Source organism: Gambusia affinis, linkage group LG18 (assembly GCF_019740435.1).
Source record: "Gambusia affinis linkage group LG18, SWU_Gaff_1.0, whole genome shotgun sequence".
Lineage (NCBI taxonomy): Eukaryota > Metazoa > Chordata > Actinopteri > Cyprinodontiformes > Poeciliidae > Gambusia > Gambusia affinis.
The window spans coordinates 10,402,877-10,416,947 of NC_057885.1; the positions used below are offsets into that span (position 1 = coordinate 10,402,877).

General features: G+C 43.1%; 1 protein-coding gene across 9 annotated transcripts in view; it reads right to left on the reverse strand.

Annotated features, from left to right (window-relative positions):
- svep1 (sushi, von Willebrand factor type A, EGF and pentraxin domain containing 1) overlaps window positions 1–14,071 on the reverse strand; it is a 95,641-nt gene that overhangs the window by 8,250 nt on the left and 73,320 nt on the right. For all 9 annotated transcript variants that reach the window (XM_044097669.1, XM_044097663.1, XM_044097671.1 and 6 more), the window contains 21 exons: window positions 13,523–13,611; window positions 12,796–12,892; window positions 12,597–12,710; window positions 12,396–12,509; window positions 11,177–11,378; window positions 10,928–11,085; window positions 10,306–10,504; window positions 10,037–10,212; window positions 9,799–9,923; window positions 9,539–9,668; window positions 9,270–9,440; window positions 7,983–8,156; window positions 7,757–7,876; window positions 7,466–7,642; window positions 5,516–5,600; window positions 5,218–5,409; window positions 4,957–5,124; window positions 4,074–4,746; window positions 1,265–3,978; window positions 847–1,081; window positions 508–663 (listed from right to left, as the gene is read on the reverse strand). In XM_044097669.1, the coding sequence (XP_043953604.1) occupies window positions 508–663; window positions 847–1,081; window positions 1,265–3,978; window positions 4,074–4,746; window positions 4,957–5,124; window positions 5,218–5,409; window positions 5,516–5,600; window positions 7,466–7,642; window positions 7,757–7,876; window positions 7,983–8,156; window positions 9,270–9,440; window positions 9,539–9,668; window positions 9,799–9,923; window positions 10,037–10,212; window positions 10,306–10,504; window positions 10,928–11,085; window positions 11,177–11,378; window positions 12,396–12,509; window positions 12,597–12,710; window positions 12,796–12,892; window positions 13,523–13,611 (6,269 nt within the window). The remainder of the gene's footprint in view (window positions 1–507; window positions 664–846; window positions 1,082–1,264; window positions 3,979–4,073; window positions 4,747–4,956; window positions 5,125–5,217; window positions 5,410–5,515; window positions 5,601–7,465; window positions 7,643–7,756; window positions 7,877–7,982; window positions 8,157–9,269; window positions 9,441–9,538; window positions 9,669–9,798; window positions 9,924–10,036; window positions 10,213–10,305; window positions 10,505–10,927; window positions 11,086–11,176; window positions 11,379–12,395; window positions 12,510–12,596; window positions 12,711–12,795; window positions 12,893–13,522; window positions 13,612–14,071) is intronic.

Genomic DNA, 14,071 nt, shown 5'->3' on the forward strand with positions numbered 1-14,071 from the left:
AATAAAGCATTATCAATAGATGGGCACTATTTCAGCACTAGAACATGTTAGAAGGAAAAACTGATCATAGTGAGTGCTCAGACTGGCCTGCAGGACATCTCTGTGTCAGGAAAAAGAGTCAGCTCTTTCTGCCCCATTAGCAGCTGAGGGTAAGTCATGTGACTTACTGTAATCTGATTCTTTCCCAATAACTCTGAGTGTGCAGCTGGTTAATGGTCTGACACAGCATTTTAAAAGTAGTCCTGGACCTGTGTACACCAATCAAATCATTCAAATTCCATAGTTACTTGGATCAAACCTCAAATATAAAAAAAAAAACAACACATTTTTTTTGTGTTTTTAATTATATTTCAGAAACTATTCCTATTTTCATGGTAGCAGGAGCATGGCAGGTCTCTCAGAAGAAATTTGTTTTTCTAAATTAGATATAAATTTCTGTCTCTCTCTTTTTCTTTCGATCTTTCCAGTTGTTGGGGCTTAAAAAGTGAACTTTGGTTAGACGATCACCTTCAGATCAAAGCCAGGCAGACAGGAGTACAGCACAAAGTCTCCATAGGTGTAGCTGTCGCCCTCCATGATACCGTGAAGAAGAGGAGACGGTTTCTCACACATCACCACCTCACATGAAACTGTGATGATGCTCGGAGACCAGCTTCCTCCCATCTAACCACAAAACACAAACAACACAAGCTTTATGTAAAACATAACATTAATTGACAGAAAGATTGGTTACATAACCATAAAATCATCTTCAAAAATACACATTTAAATGTATTGCTGTGCAAAAAAATGGGGTATTTGAAGCTATAATTTGGTTTTTAACTAGGAAGAAAAACCCATCACTACCTGACACTCTGCTAGTGCTGACCCCTGCAGGTAGAAGCCAGTAGGACATGAGAGGGTGATTGTGCCGCCAACAGGAGTGAGCTCTCTCCCATTGATTTGCAGGTGGGGGATGGAGACGTTGGTGGGTAATAGACAAGGGGCAGGAAGGCACTGAATGCTGTGTTTGGACCAGGTGCCGTCACTCTGACAGGAAAGAGAGGCTCTACTTGTTGCCAATTTGTATCCATCATCACATCTGGAGAGCAGAAAATATGAAATAAGAAAGAATATGTCTGAAGTCAATTAGAAGAACAGCGGTGAGACGGTTACCTACTAGGAGTATAACAAAACATCCGGCTCATAGAACAAGACAATGTTGTTTTAATGAGCATGACAAAAATTTTTTAATACATACTGCAGAAGTAGGGTGAGTATTTACCTGTATGTGACCTGGTTGGGGAAGGTGAAGACGTCTCCCACCACTTGACCATGGGGTACAGCAGGTGGTTTTCCACAGTTCACAGGCTCACAGAGGATTCTGGGTTCCCCCCATCTGCCATCTCTTCCACAGGAGATGAGCGAGGATCCTTTCAGCAGGTAGCCGGGACGACACATGTACGTGACTGTTTCTGGAAAGGTAGTTGTGCCACCCTGTAGCACTGCATTGGGAACTACAGGCGGGGCAATGCTGCACCTCCCCCTACCACACACTGGCACCCCAGGGCTCCACACGCCTCCCTTCTCACATACTGCCTCAGAGGGACCTAGCAGTTTGTAGCCCTGATCACAGCTGAACTGAACTCGGTCTCCGCAGGCTCGGCCAGGGCCTGTGACCGTTCCAAACCGAACCTCAGGTGGGGAACAGGCACAAGGTTGGCACTGAGGAACAGAGCCCACCCAGAGTCCCTGGGCCGAGCACCGCAGGATGGGATCGCCAACTACCTCGTATCCTTCAAAACAGACGTACTCCACCACATTGTTGTAGTTGAACCCTGAGCCGTTCACAAAGCCGTGACTGATGTCCTCAGGTGGGTCGCAGCTAATGATGTCACAACGAGGTGGGGATTTGTCCCACAGTCCATCTGACTGACAAACAACTGTGGGATCTCCAATAAGCTTGTATCCTTCATCACATTCATACGTCAGTTTGCTGTTGAAACCAGTTTCTGACCCTAGCACATGGCCATGGGGTATAGGAGATGGCCTCCCACAATGAGCTGGTATGCAAGAAAGGTAGGCATGGCTCCAAGTACCATCAGCCTGGCAAACACTTTTAGATGTTCCTTGTAAGATAAAACCAGGCTGACACCTCAGTTCAATTTCCTTATTATAGGTGTACTCTTTCCCTTGGACAGTGAGGTCATTAGGTACTGTTGGGGGACCACAGGACACTGGCTCACAGCGTGGCGTTTGACCGTTCCAGTTTCCATCTGCTTGGCAGGCGATGGTGTCCGTTCCCTTTAGGACAAATCCAGAATGACACTCAAAGTGCAGAACTTCAGGGTACACAAAATCCCTCCCATGAGTCAAACCGTTAGCAATAACACCAGGATCACCACAGGATACAGGTCGACATACTGGCTCGTCACCGGTCCAATGTCGACCAGACACACATTGTCTTACAGGCTCTCCCACCAGCTCATAACCTTCCTCACAAGAATAGCTAACCACACTGCCAACAGGAGCATAAGTCACATTTATGGAGCCATGCTGCGGATTGGATGGTAATTCGCACTCTGTTGGGACACACGATGGGGCCGTTCCGTTCCAGCCCCCATCTTCCTGACACACCAGCCTGGTGTGGCGGCTGATGTCGTAACCTTGATGACAGCGATACTCAATCAGTGTCCCATGAAGAAAGTTCAAGTCCAAAGGCGAAGCTGAAATGGTGTCTTTTGGAGCAGTGTCCGACTCTGTCACCCTGACGTAGTCTCCAAAGTCAATGTGAGGAGGGAGTCCACAGTCGGAGGGTACACACACAGGAACAGAACTAGACCAGCCTGTCTCCTCACAGGTTAGATGATCCTGCCCAACAAGCTGGAACCCTGGGAAACAGCTGTAAAAAATAGTTACGCCGAAACTGTGATCTTGACCCTCCACAAAACCATTTTCGATTGGTTGGGGAAGAGTGCAGGATATCTGCGTGCATACAGGGGGTTCTGAGTTCCACTCCCCATCAGCCAAGCACTTCAGAGTCTCTGGGCCGCGAAGCCGGAAACCACGGTGGCAGGAGTAGGTGGCGCTGTGACCATACTGGAGCTTTGTGTAAACCACTTTCCCACTGGCTATCTGTTTAGGGATGGAGCATTCTACAGGGCGACATGATGGAGCCACACCAATCCATGCACCTCTGTCTCCACAAAGAACAGTGGAGTCTCCTACTAAATTATATCCAGTCCTACAGCTATAAAGGGCTTTACTGAGGTACATCAGACCCTGGACGTCAACAAATCCGTTGGAAATCTCCACAGGCTGAGGACATTCAACAGGGATGCATTCTGGATAAGGAGTACTCCACCGGGAGCTGGCTAGACAAGACACAGAGTCTTCTTTTCTGAAAGTAAAGCCTCCCATGCATGTGTAGGTGATCACCGAGCTGAAAGGGAAAGAATGAGAGGTATTGTTTGGAGCACCAAAAGTCACCTCAGGCGGAGGTCCACAAAACACCTCCTTGCACACCGGAAATGTATCGTTCCACTCCTGGGATGGAGTGCATCGAAGAACATTGGCGCCCTGCAGAATATAGCCATCCTCACAGGATAACTCCACAGTTCCAGACTCAGAGTACAGGCTCTTCAGAACCAGATGGCTCTCCTCTAGCGGCGGCTCCAGACACTTGACAGGAGAGCAGCGTGGAGGATTGGGCTGATCCCACTTTCCGTTCTTGAGGCAGGTGGAGACAGGATTCCCTCCAAGCTCATAACCCTCATCACAGAAATATTCCACCTTGCTGCCCACACGGAAGGTGGAGCCCTTGTAGTGTCCGTGGACCACAGCAGGAGGAGGGTCGCAGGTCAAAAGGACACAGGTGGGTGGGTCGTTGTTGGACCACTGTCGGTTGGCCTGACAAACTCGCTCTGGCCCACCCACCAGTTTGTAGCCGGCATTACAGGCATAAGTCACCTTGTTATTGAAAGTGTATCGAGTTCTGACCTGAAAGAAAAGAAACACAAACATTCATAAATATAGAAAACTAAAACAAATTCAAAAGTGCATTCTGTATTATTATTATTATTTTTTGTACTAACGTAGATGTATCCATTTAGCAGTACAGGCGGGGAGGAGCAGGACACAGGAACACAAGTGGGCAGATTCCCTCCCCACTCTCCATTAGCCTTGCAGATTCTCCTCTTCTCCCCTCGAATCAGGTACCCTGTCTCACAGCTGTACGCCACCACTGCTCCAAAGCTGTAGTTGGTTCCTCTCACATACCCTCGATCGATGCTCTCTGGTTTGGAGCACCTCACTGGCACACAATCAATCTCAAACGGCGAAGGCTCCCACGTCCCTCCTAACAAGCATCGGAGCGTGGCGGTGGTATTTAGCACGAAACCCTCTTCACATTTGTAGCTCACTTCAGTGTTGCTGGAATATTTGGGTTTGTTGACTGAATCTAAAATCGCGTGGGAAACCTCAGGCGGGCGTAGGCAAAAGTTTGCGATGCAGCGAGGGGCCTCCATGCCATCAGGGGGCACCCACACTCCCTGAGCGTTGCACAACATCTTGGAATTGTTGCTGGCCGTGTATCCATCTGTGCAGTAGTAACTGGCTGTGTCTCCGAACAGCTTGTGGGTCTCGTGGGGCACAGCGTGGTCGACAGCAGGGGGTGGGCCACAAGAGCGAGGGACACACTGCAGAAAGCCTTCAGTCCATTGGCCAGTGGGTAGACATTCCCTGGTTTCTGGACCAATCAGAGTGTACCTAGAGAGCAAGAGTAAAGGAATGTGTAGACTTTCATTTCTTCTTGGTACTCAGATCCTTTGAAGATTTGAGCATTTTGTCATGTTGCAAGTTCATGCTATTGGAATTTTTTCGATAGACTAATTCTGAAGTAGGAAATATATATTTTTTACAGTTAATACTTTGCAGAACTAATTAAGTTTTGATTTGTTGTAGCAGATCCACGTTTACCCTTCTTTGCAGACGTAGTGAACTTTATTTCCCACTTCGTAGTTTTCTCCAACAATCACTGCATCTTTAAGTGCTGGAGGCTCGTCGCACAGAATGCTCACACAGCGGGGTATGGGCCGGCTCCACTCGCCTGTCGCTTCACAAACCACTTCCATGGAGCCCTGTGGTCTTTGCAACAACAAAGTACTTAGTATAGACACTTGTTTATAGAGGTAATTTACTGCAACAAAAGAGACATCATCATCTGTAATTCATCCATACCTGTATCCCTCAACACAGGTATATTTAATAGTAGAGAGGTAGGTGTTTGTGTCAAGGACATAGCTTGCATGCGCCACAGCTGGCGGCCCCCCGCAGGTCACTGGATAGCAGATAGGTGGCGCCCCGCTCCACCTCAGAGTCGAGAGACAGTGGAACTCATAGGGCATCTGAGGCAGGAAGCCGTTTTTACAGCTGAAGGGCAGCAAACAACAAAACTATTTTTCTTTTCTGCAAAATTTAAGATCCTTTGTTGGATTAATGTTTGCCACAGTGACACGCAGTATGATGCAAATGGTACCTGAAAGTCACCTTGCTTCCAAACTTAAAGTTGTTTCCTGTCATGACAGAGTTTTCAGGGACGCTTGGAGTCGGGCAGGAGAGAGCTGCAGAGAGAAGATGGGAAAATTATTAATACCCGCTTGTTTTTATGCTTTCATATTGCAACGTTTGTGTTAAGATATCTGAGCCTCGCAAAATAAATCTTTGATTAGAGGTCCCTGAGTCTTCTCCAAGACGCCTTGCATCATTTATGCACCACAACATTTTCCATTCATTGTAAACATTTTAAAGAGACGAACAGCTTCAATTCAGGGTGGAGCTCAAGAGCAAAACTAGCTCACTGTAACATTTGTTTCCTCTCATAAAGATGGCTCTAACGTGCCTAGTCACAAATAGAAACACTGTTTGTTAATATTTTTATTCAAAGATAAAAAAATAGCAGCAAATATAAAATTATTGCATTTTCCATATGATATAACTGTTGACGCTAATGTAATGTGAAGCAGTCAAAACCATATGTTGGGTGCAATATGTGCCTTTAAAAGAAATGTGGTCAGCATGGCAGTAAAAAGACTAAATGGGCTCAATACGTCAGACTGGCACTTCCACTTCCTCTATGAGTAACAGTGTGGCTTCGAGCCAAGATGGAGACACTGTAGTGGCTGGGAAAAAGGACAAGAAGAGAGCTGCTAACGTAATCCACCATTCAGGCACAGACTGTGAATCTGTCGCTGCGTATCTGTAATATTTGCCTCTTCATAATAAATCTAAAAATATATGTCTCTATATCTTGAACTGTGTCACATATCCAATTTCCACACAATCACAACTGTAAACTGTAGTCTTCAGGGTTGACAAAACTGTATAACTCAACAGAATTATCAAATTCATGAACACATGGAAGCCTGTCTATGCATTCATTAAACTATAAATGCACCTGTTTTATAACTGAGAAAGGCACTGAAACAGAACAACTGCATTCAAATTTAAAATATCAAAAAGTAGCATTAAAATGTGAAGTCAAATTTGAATCCACAATAAACGTGCTGCATGTGAATCAGTGCAGAAATATAAAATAAAGGGAGATTATGTTTGGATTTTATTACTACTACTACTTAATTTAAGGCTTTGAGCTAAAATCTGCCTTAGACTAGAGGACATAATTTTCAAGTGAAACCACAAACTTGTATGCTAAAATATTCAATAACCTTGTACAACAGAAATCATAGTTAAAAGACTCATTTTTTTCATTTATTGTTGTACTTGCAATGGCAAATATTCCTGCTTGAATAAGTTCATTGTTCTATGTTTTTTTTCTTCCATTTTTTGAGATACTGATACATTCATAAGCTTCACAAAGTGAGATTTTGCTAGCTTAAGGAGGAAATTGCTCCCCTATGAAAGTAAAATAGATATGAAACTATTTACCTGAATAACTTACGTACAGTGAAGGACAAAATAATTCATCAATCCTCGCAGATTTATGTCTAAAGTTACTTTTCGTTCAAGTCAAGCCCCATCAGTTCTCATTATATTCTCAGGGAATATAATGGGAATTTCCCAAAAGATAAAACAATGTAGAACAAACATTAATTTAAAAAAATACAAGCTATTTTTTATATTTTCATTTTGCAAAAAAAAAAAAAAAAGAGAGAACATTTTTTTTTTATGTTTCTTAATAATCTCTACAGGTATTGCAGCAACTAAGCCCTTTATTTAACTGTTGATCTGTGATTTACTTGTTTGCCCTGGTATTTTTTAAGAAATAATGAACTCCACATTCATTATTTACCCCTTTCATCACCATAATCTTTAGTCCAATCCACTAATATTGCTTCCAGTTAGAAGATACATCTTCTCAAACCTAAATCTGAGCAAGATCTGAATAATCTAAAGATTAACTGAAGTAATGTTGACTTATTTAAAGTGAGAGAAAAAATGTCGAAGGTTTAAAAACCTGAGGTCTCACCTCTGCAGTAAGGGACAGGATGGTCCCAGGTTCCTGATTCTAGGCAGTGGAGTCGTGAAGAGCCAATCAGCTCATAGCCGCTATCGCAGCCGAACGCCACAGCGCTGCCCACCAGGAAGCTGCTGCCGTCTCTGTGACCAAACTCTGGAGACCCAGGGTTCTGGCACTTCACTGGCTCTGAAAACATACAATAACAGGGTTTACTCATTTTTTAAAGTTTATTGAAGTTTGAAGCATAACTCGAGGTTATCTCATGATCTGCTAGCGTCATAACTCATCCACTTGTTGTACCGGTGCAGTTTTTGCCATCTCCGGTGTATGGGTGAATGCACGTGCAGGAGTACGAGCCCTCCGTGTTCTGGCAGCTGGCGTGATCGTCGCAGTCAGACCCCAGAGCACACTCGTCCACATCTGAACTCAAACAGTCACATGCATGCACAGACAGGCAGAATGAGTCGGATATTTTGTTGTTTTGCAGTTTCGCCGCCAGCATCAGATGAGCATTGCATCTTTTTACCCAGACAGGCCGGTGCATGTCCTCCCCACTGGCCGCTGTTGCTGCAGTGCACCTTGGCGTCTCCCAGCAGGTAAAAGCCGACGTTGCACCGGTAGACCACAGAGCTGCCTGCTTGGAAATCTGAACCCTGGTACAAGCCGTTCTCCAGTGGGCGAGGAGGTCCACACGACACTCCTGCAACACACACAGAGAAAGAAATATATGGCGACCATAGGATTTCTGCTTCCAGCTAAGAATTTGCTACTAAACTCCAACAGCGAACATTAAAGTTATTACGAATGTGTCTGGATGAATAGTGGTTTTCCTGTAATCTTTGCTTGTCTTTCACATTTTAAAGAGTGGCTAAAAGAAATGAACCTGTCAAGTCATTTCTTAGTTTAGGAGGGACCAAAAATGGTGGCACAGGTGACTTGAAACAAGAAAAATTTCATTTTTGACCCTGTGGATGAGGAGGGTCTGTACTTACATTGCTTCATAGAAAAACTACTTCAGCATAAACTAATTACTCAGCTGGAAATCAAAAATGATGAATTAAAGGGTGGATGGTATAATATTTTATTGGAATTTAGTAAGTTCTACAAATTCAAGACTGTTTTTTATAAGTGTTTTACTTATTTATTTTATGTTCCTGGCAATGTAAAAATTATGAAACTTTAAATAATGTCAGTAGTTACCATCTGGATTCAGTTTTCCCTTTAAAAATCTCCATTATTATCAAGTTATTATACATAACATACCATTTGTTTAAATAACAGCTGTGAAACATATATTATTGTGTTGGAATAAAAGTATTATTTGTTAACACGCTTTTCCATTTTTATTACATATTTTATGTATTTTACATTTTGTGAATAGCATTTTAACCTCAGTATTCCACTTTCACATACTGTTTGAGACTTTTTATGTATTCATTCACTGCATTTATGTATTTTTTAGTAAAAGGCCCAGAGATTATCCAAGTTACGAGCAAGACAACAACAATATAATTTTGGGATTATGTGAACAAATGAAAGAGTTCTAAAGCTAACAAAGAGTGTAATCAAAGCATGAAACTAAAAATTAAAGTGTTCATATATTTACTAGAATTAATGTTTTAAGCTCCAGCACCTCCCGACCCCACTAGGGACAAGGGTGTAAGAAAATGGATGGATGGATGGATGGATGGATAATGTTTTAAGCTTCTAGTCCAGCTCCATTTATCATTTGTGTATTTTTCTAGCTTTTCCAGTCTTTAATTACCAATATAGAGAGCCATTTGCAATCAGAAGCAGAGGTTTTGGGCCTTACTTTCACAGCTTGGAAGCGGATGGCTCCACTCCCCTTTGTTCTGGCACTGCAGCACTGGCTCCCCCACCAGGTAAAAGCCAGGATCACAGGACAGGTGCACCTGAGCACCAGGGCTCACCTCCACGCTGGAAGCATGCAGGTGGGACACGGCGCTTTCCAACTTAGGGCAGTCTGAGGAAACAGAAACCCGTTGTACCTCACCACCAGGTTTACTGAAGCTCTTAATGAAGTCCTGCAATGTTTGCAAGATCTTGATAAATCTCTCTTACCAGCACAGAAAATACTGTTGAGGTTAACTTTGACCCGGCCTGCCACACCACTGAGAAAGTCGGGCCAAGCCAGCACGTTTCCTCTGTGGGTCACATGGGAAGCTGGGCAGCTGCTGGCCAGAACCTTGATCTGTTTGTTCACAAAAAAAACGATTTAATTGTACATAATTCAAAGTCAGAAACACAAAACGGCATCTTTTGTACTTTAATCTATTTGTGTCACAACGTTGACTGTAAAAAAGAGAAAGTCTGGCGTTCACCTGTTGTGGAGTGAGAACACGATCCCAGATGTTGAGCTGACTGATGGAGCCGACAAAAGATTCAACAGGGTTGAAGCCCTCACCTCTCTGATCTTGGTCCTGACCCAAAACGAGAGCCCCGCCGCCTACAGAACACAAGCAGCACCGGGGTTAACGACTTTACAGTAAACCCACAAACATTTACCCAGAAAATAAAGTGCGTTAGAGGAAAGAGTCCAGGCTGAGGATAGCACTACACCTGGGATAGTGGTGCCGACTGACAGGCCTTTGCCTCCGTCTGAGGGCTTCCCGTTGATGTAAATCCTCCAGTCGCCATCCCAGCTCCTCCATGAAACACCGATGTGGAACCACTGACCCGTGTTCACAGCAGGGCAGTCAGTAATCCGCTCCTTACCATTCACATAGAGCACCCAGCTACCATCAAATCAGATGGAAAAGCAACAGTTAAAGACGGTTAAACAGGAGTTTAAACTGATGGTTTTTCCCAGACGCGTCTGCATTTCTGACCCGTTGTAGTCGATCAGCAGGAAAGCATTGTCGCTGCCTTCTACGGCGTAGGAAACCGGGGTGCCGTAGTTAGTGACGTCTGTCGACTTCATCCAGAAGGAGCAGGTGATTTCTGTCAGCGCCGGCATTACTCCATCCATCATCACGTAACCATGGATACCAGACACCTCAAAGTCCAGGTTGAAGGCAGAGGACATCTCTGAGGACACACCGGAAAATAATAAGCAAACCGTTTTTGTGTTAAATATGGCTTTTTCCACAGCAGAATCCCATTCGATAGTAAAGAGAAATACAAGATGAAATTAAGCTCTGAAACAGAAAATCAATAGCAAGCATAACTGACATTTAAGGCTAATATAGTGTCAAATAAATCACAATCAGCTTTTCAATATTTCTTTAAATTTGATAAGACAAAATAATGTTATTTTTTCCAAAAATCAACTGAGCATCTTTTAAAAAAAACACCTTTCAATTTATAAAAGAATAAAAGCATAATGAAATAAAAATCTAAACAGAAGTGAAAAAAAAAGAGTAAATTTGATGAATTATGCCCTTTAAATGTGTCGTGTTGCGTTTCCCCCAGTTGCCATGGTGTTGTGGCATCTGTCCTATACAGTAGTACCTGTCTCACACCTGGATCCGTTGAACCCAGGGAGGCAGCGGCAGGTGTAGGAGCCCAGACCGTCAAAGCAGCTGGCTCCGTTCACGCAGGGGTTCGGGTTGCACTCGTCCACATCCACCTCACACAGCCTGCCTCGAAAGCCCTCCACACACTTACACCTGGACGGGCGATAAGGATGCTCAACAGTTTTTCTAAGCACAGATGCATTTAGCTACTATCATGACCTTCTTTTTTTTTTTTTTTTTTTACCTGAAACTATTGACATCATCTATGCAGGAGCCTCCATTGAGACAAGGGGAGCTGTAGCATTCGTCAGTGTTGATCTCACAGCGATCCCCAGAGAATCCAACGGCGCAGTTGCAGCTGTAGTCTCCTGTCAAGTCTTCACACACTCCTCCGTTCAAACACGGGCTGGACAGACACTCGTTGATTTCAAGCTCACAGAGAGAACCTGTGGAAATTTACCAGGGATGTTAGAAAGTTCCTCTACGTCAGGAGTGTCAAACTCATCTTTATTTTGGGCCACATCGGGATCATGACCGTTCTCCAGGGGCGCTTGTGCCAGAATGTGTTGATAAAACTGATTAACAAACTCTTAAAATATTAATAAATAGTTGTCTCTAAGATTTTGTGGTGCTAATTTAGAAATATTCGCAAAGAGCCCTGTAATATTTGCTCTTACGTCTGACGGTAAATGTGACTATTAGTTACTCTCCACATCAATCACAGACTGTAAGTTGACATTATGTCCAGCTGAGGCAGCAAAGTAATAGAAGTAAGAAATCCTGCCACCTACAGGTCGGCGTTAGCATCATTAAACCCAACGTTTTTGACCAAAATTTGACACAAACCTACAATTACAAATTTTGCAAAAAATAAAAATACAGAAATCTGCTGTTTTTACAATAAAAAAAATTACAATATTACAAGAAACTGGAGAATCTATCTCTATTCTATTTCTAATTTGGCAGTATGTGAATAACAGCTTCTTTGATTTGACTTTTAAAATAATCTTTAGGCACACAGCTGTTGTCTTGAAGCCTCTTTTCATGTTTCCCTCTGGAGTTTAAAGGGCCACAAAGAAAGCTACGGTGGACCGGATTTGGCCCCCCAGCCTTGAGTTTAACACAGTTGCTCTAAAATGATTTTCACACAAAGGGAGTAAAACAGGCTCCCTGTCCTCAACAGCAAGTATGGAGAGCCAACTTCTTATTAACTACAAATGTATACAAACAGCAGAAAACATGTTATCTGGTGTGTCCTCACTTTTTAATGTTGCTCTTGAATCAAAAACTGTCACTAACACCCAATATGAATTAGTTCAAACGTCTATCAGACGGTCTGACGAACAGAAAAGTGCAGTTTTCGTTTGTTAAAACTGAAAAAGATTTTTAGCAGACATTTAAATGTTATCATGAACTGGTCGTGAAGTCCAGCTGATTGCCATTAATGCCTGTTTAGGACTAACCTGTGAAGCCCTCAGCACAGCTGCAGGAGAACTTATTGACCTCGTCCACACATAGCCCTTCATTCAGACACGGAGAGGAAAGGCACTCGTTCACCTCACCCTCACACAGGGAGCCTAAATCAGACAAACAGAAAGCCTTTCATGACCTTCAAAGTATCAGTGAAGGCTTTTTGTTATTGTTTTGTTTGACAGTGTCTATACCTAAAAAGCCAGGTTTGCATTGACACTGGAAGTCCCCCATCCCATCCCTACACAGGCCTCCATTCTGGCAGGGGGCAGAGTCACACTCGTTTATGTCGACCTCACACTTTGCACCTGAGGGGGAAACGTCAGCGTCGTAACAGCAGCATCGTAACAGCAGCGGCGTCTGATATCTGATGAGGGGGATTTATTTATTTACCTGTGAATCCAGGCATGCAGGTGCAGACGTATCCCGCTCCAACCTCCTCGCATGTCCCCTTATTCTGACAGGGATTCAGGAAGCACTCATGGAAAACCTGAAGAAATTATTTAATTTAAGGAATATCTATGGTTCTTTTTCTCAATTACTATTTATTTTTCAGGCAAGTTCTAATAATTATGATAAATTTAGCGGCAACGTATTTGACCACGTGAGGATAATTTGCACAGAGCCGATCTAGAGCCAGAAGCAGCTCTCTGGGTGCTGGTAATCTGCCAGTGGAACAAGATATTTTAACTTATAATATGGGAAAATGTCTTGTTCCACTGGCAGATTATTTCACTTATAACTAATATAATATTAAGGAATTATCGACTTCAAACAACCTCATATATCTTGCTGAAAAGTTACTTGTAAGTTAGTTTTGTCTATTACAAGTCCTCTAAGATATCTGCATTAGAAGCTAGACAAAAGGCTAACACTTTATTTGACATAATAGTCATAAAGTTTTAAAATATTACTTATTCTTAGAGTAAAGCAGGTTTTAAGCTCTATGCACGTTGGATTTTGTAGCAATACAGGAAGTTGAGACTAAATTCAACACGTTCCAAGAGGACTTTAAGACATGACAGGAATAGATGAGAAACAAAATGTCCTCAATGTTTTCATTTCACAGTGGAAATACGAGACAGAGGAAAAGCAGATTTTTATTTTGATCAATAATCACCTGACTGCTGACTTGGTAGTCCTCAATGACCTCCACTTCTGGAGCAGGAGTTACGCTCTCCTCCTTAGCGAGAAAGCTTGAGCTAAAACCTGACAATGACACCCAGAGAACGTAAAATGTAAGCAGAGAAAGAATTCTGTACAAAACGCCTCAGTGGGAGGTTTCAGATTTTGGTGGAGGGCAATAAAACTAATTGAAGAGGGGCCAAAAGTCAATGCCCAATTTACTGCAAGTCGCCACCGTATTTGCTGTCTGTGATCAACTCCTTCTCACTACATGATGTCAAATTAATGCAGAAAACTACAAAACCGTCGTTAAAAAACCTTGCATTAGCTGGAAGGCTGGCAGACAAGCAGGAAAAAGTCTGTGTTTAAATTCATAACTGGCGCTTTGCTGTAACCACTGTTCATTTTTGCACTTAGGCATGCAGTGCGGTTTATTTTCTATTGCTTCACAGCAATAAAAACCTTATTATTACCACGTCCCCTGATCCTGCTCAGTAATCCTGTTTCCAATTGGATTGAGCTGTCAAGAGACAGATCAGCCACC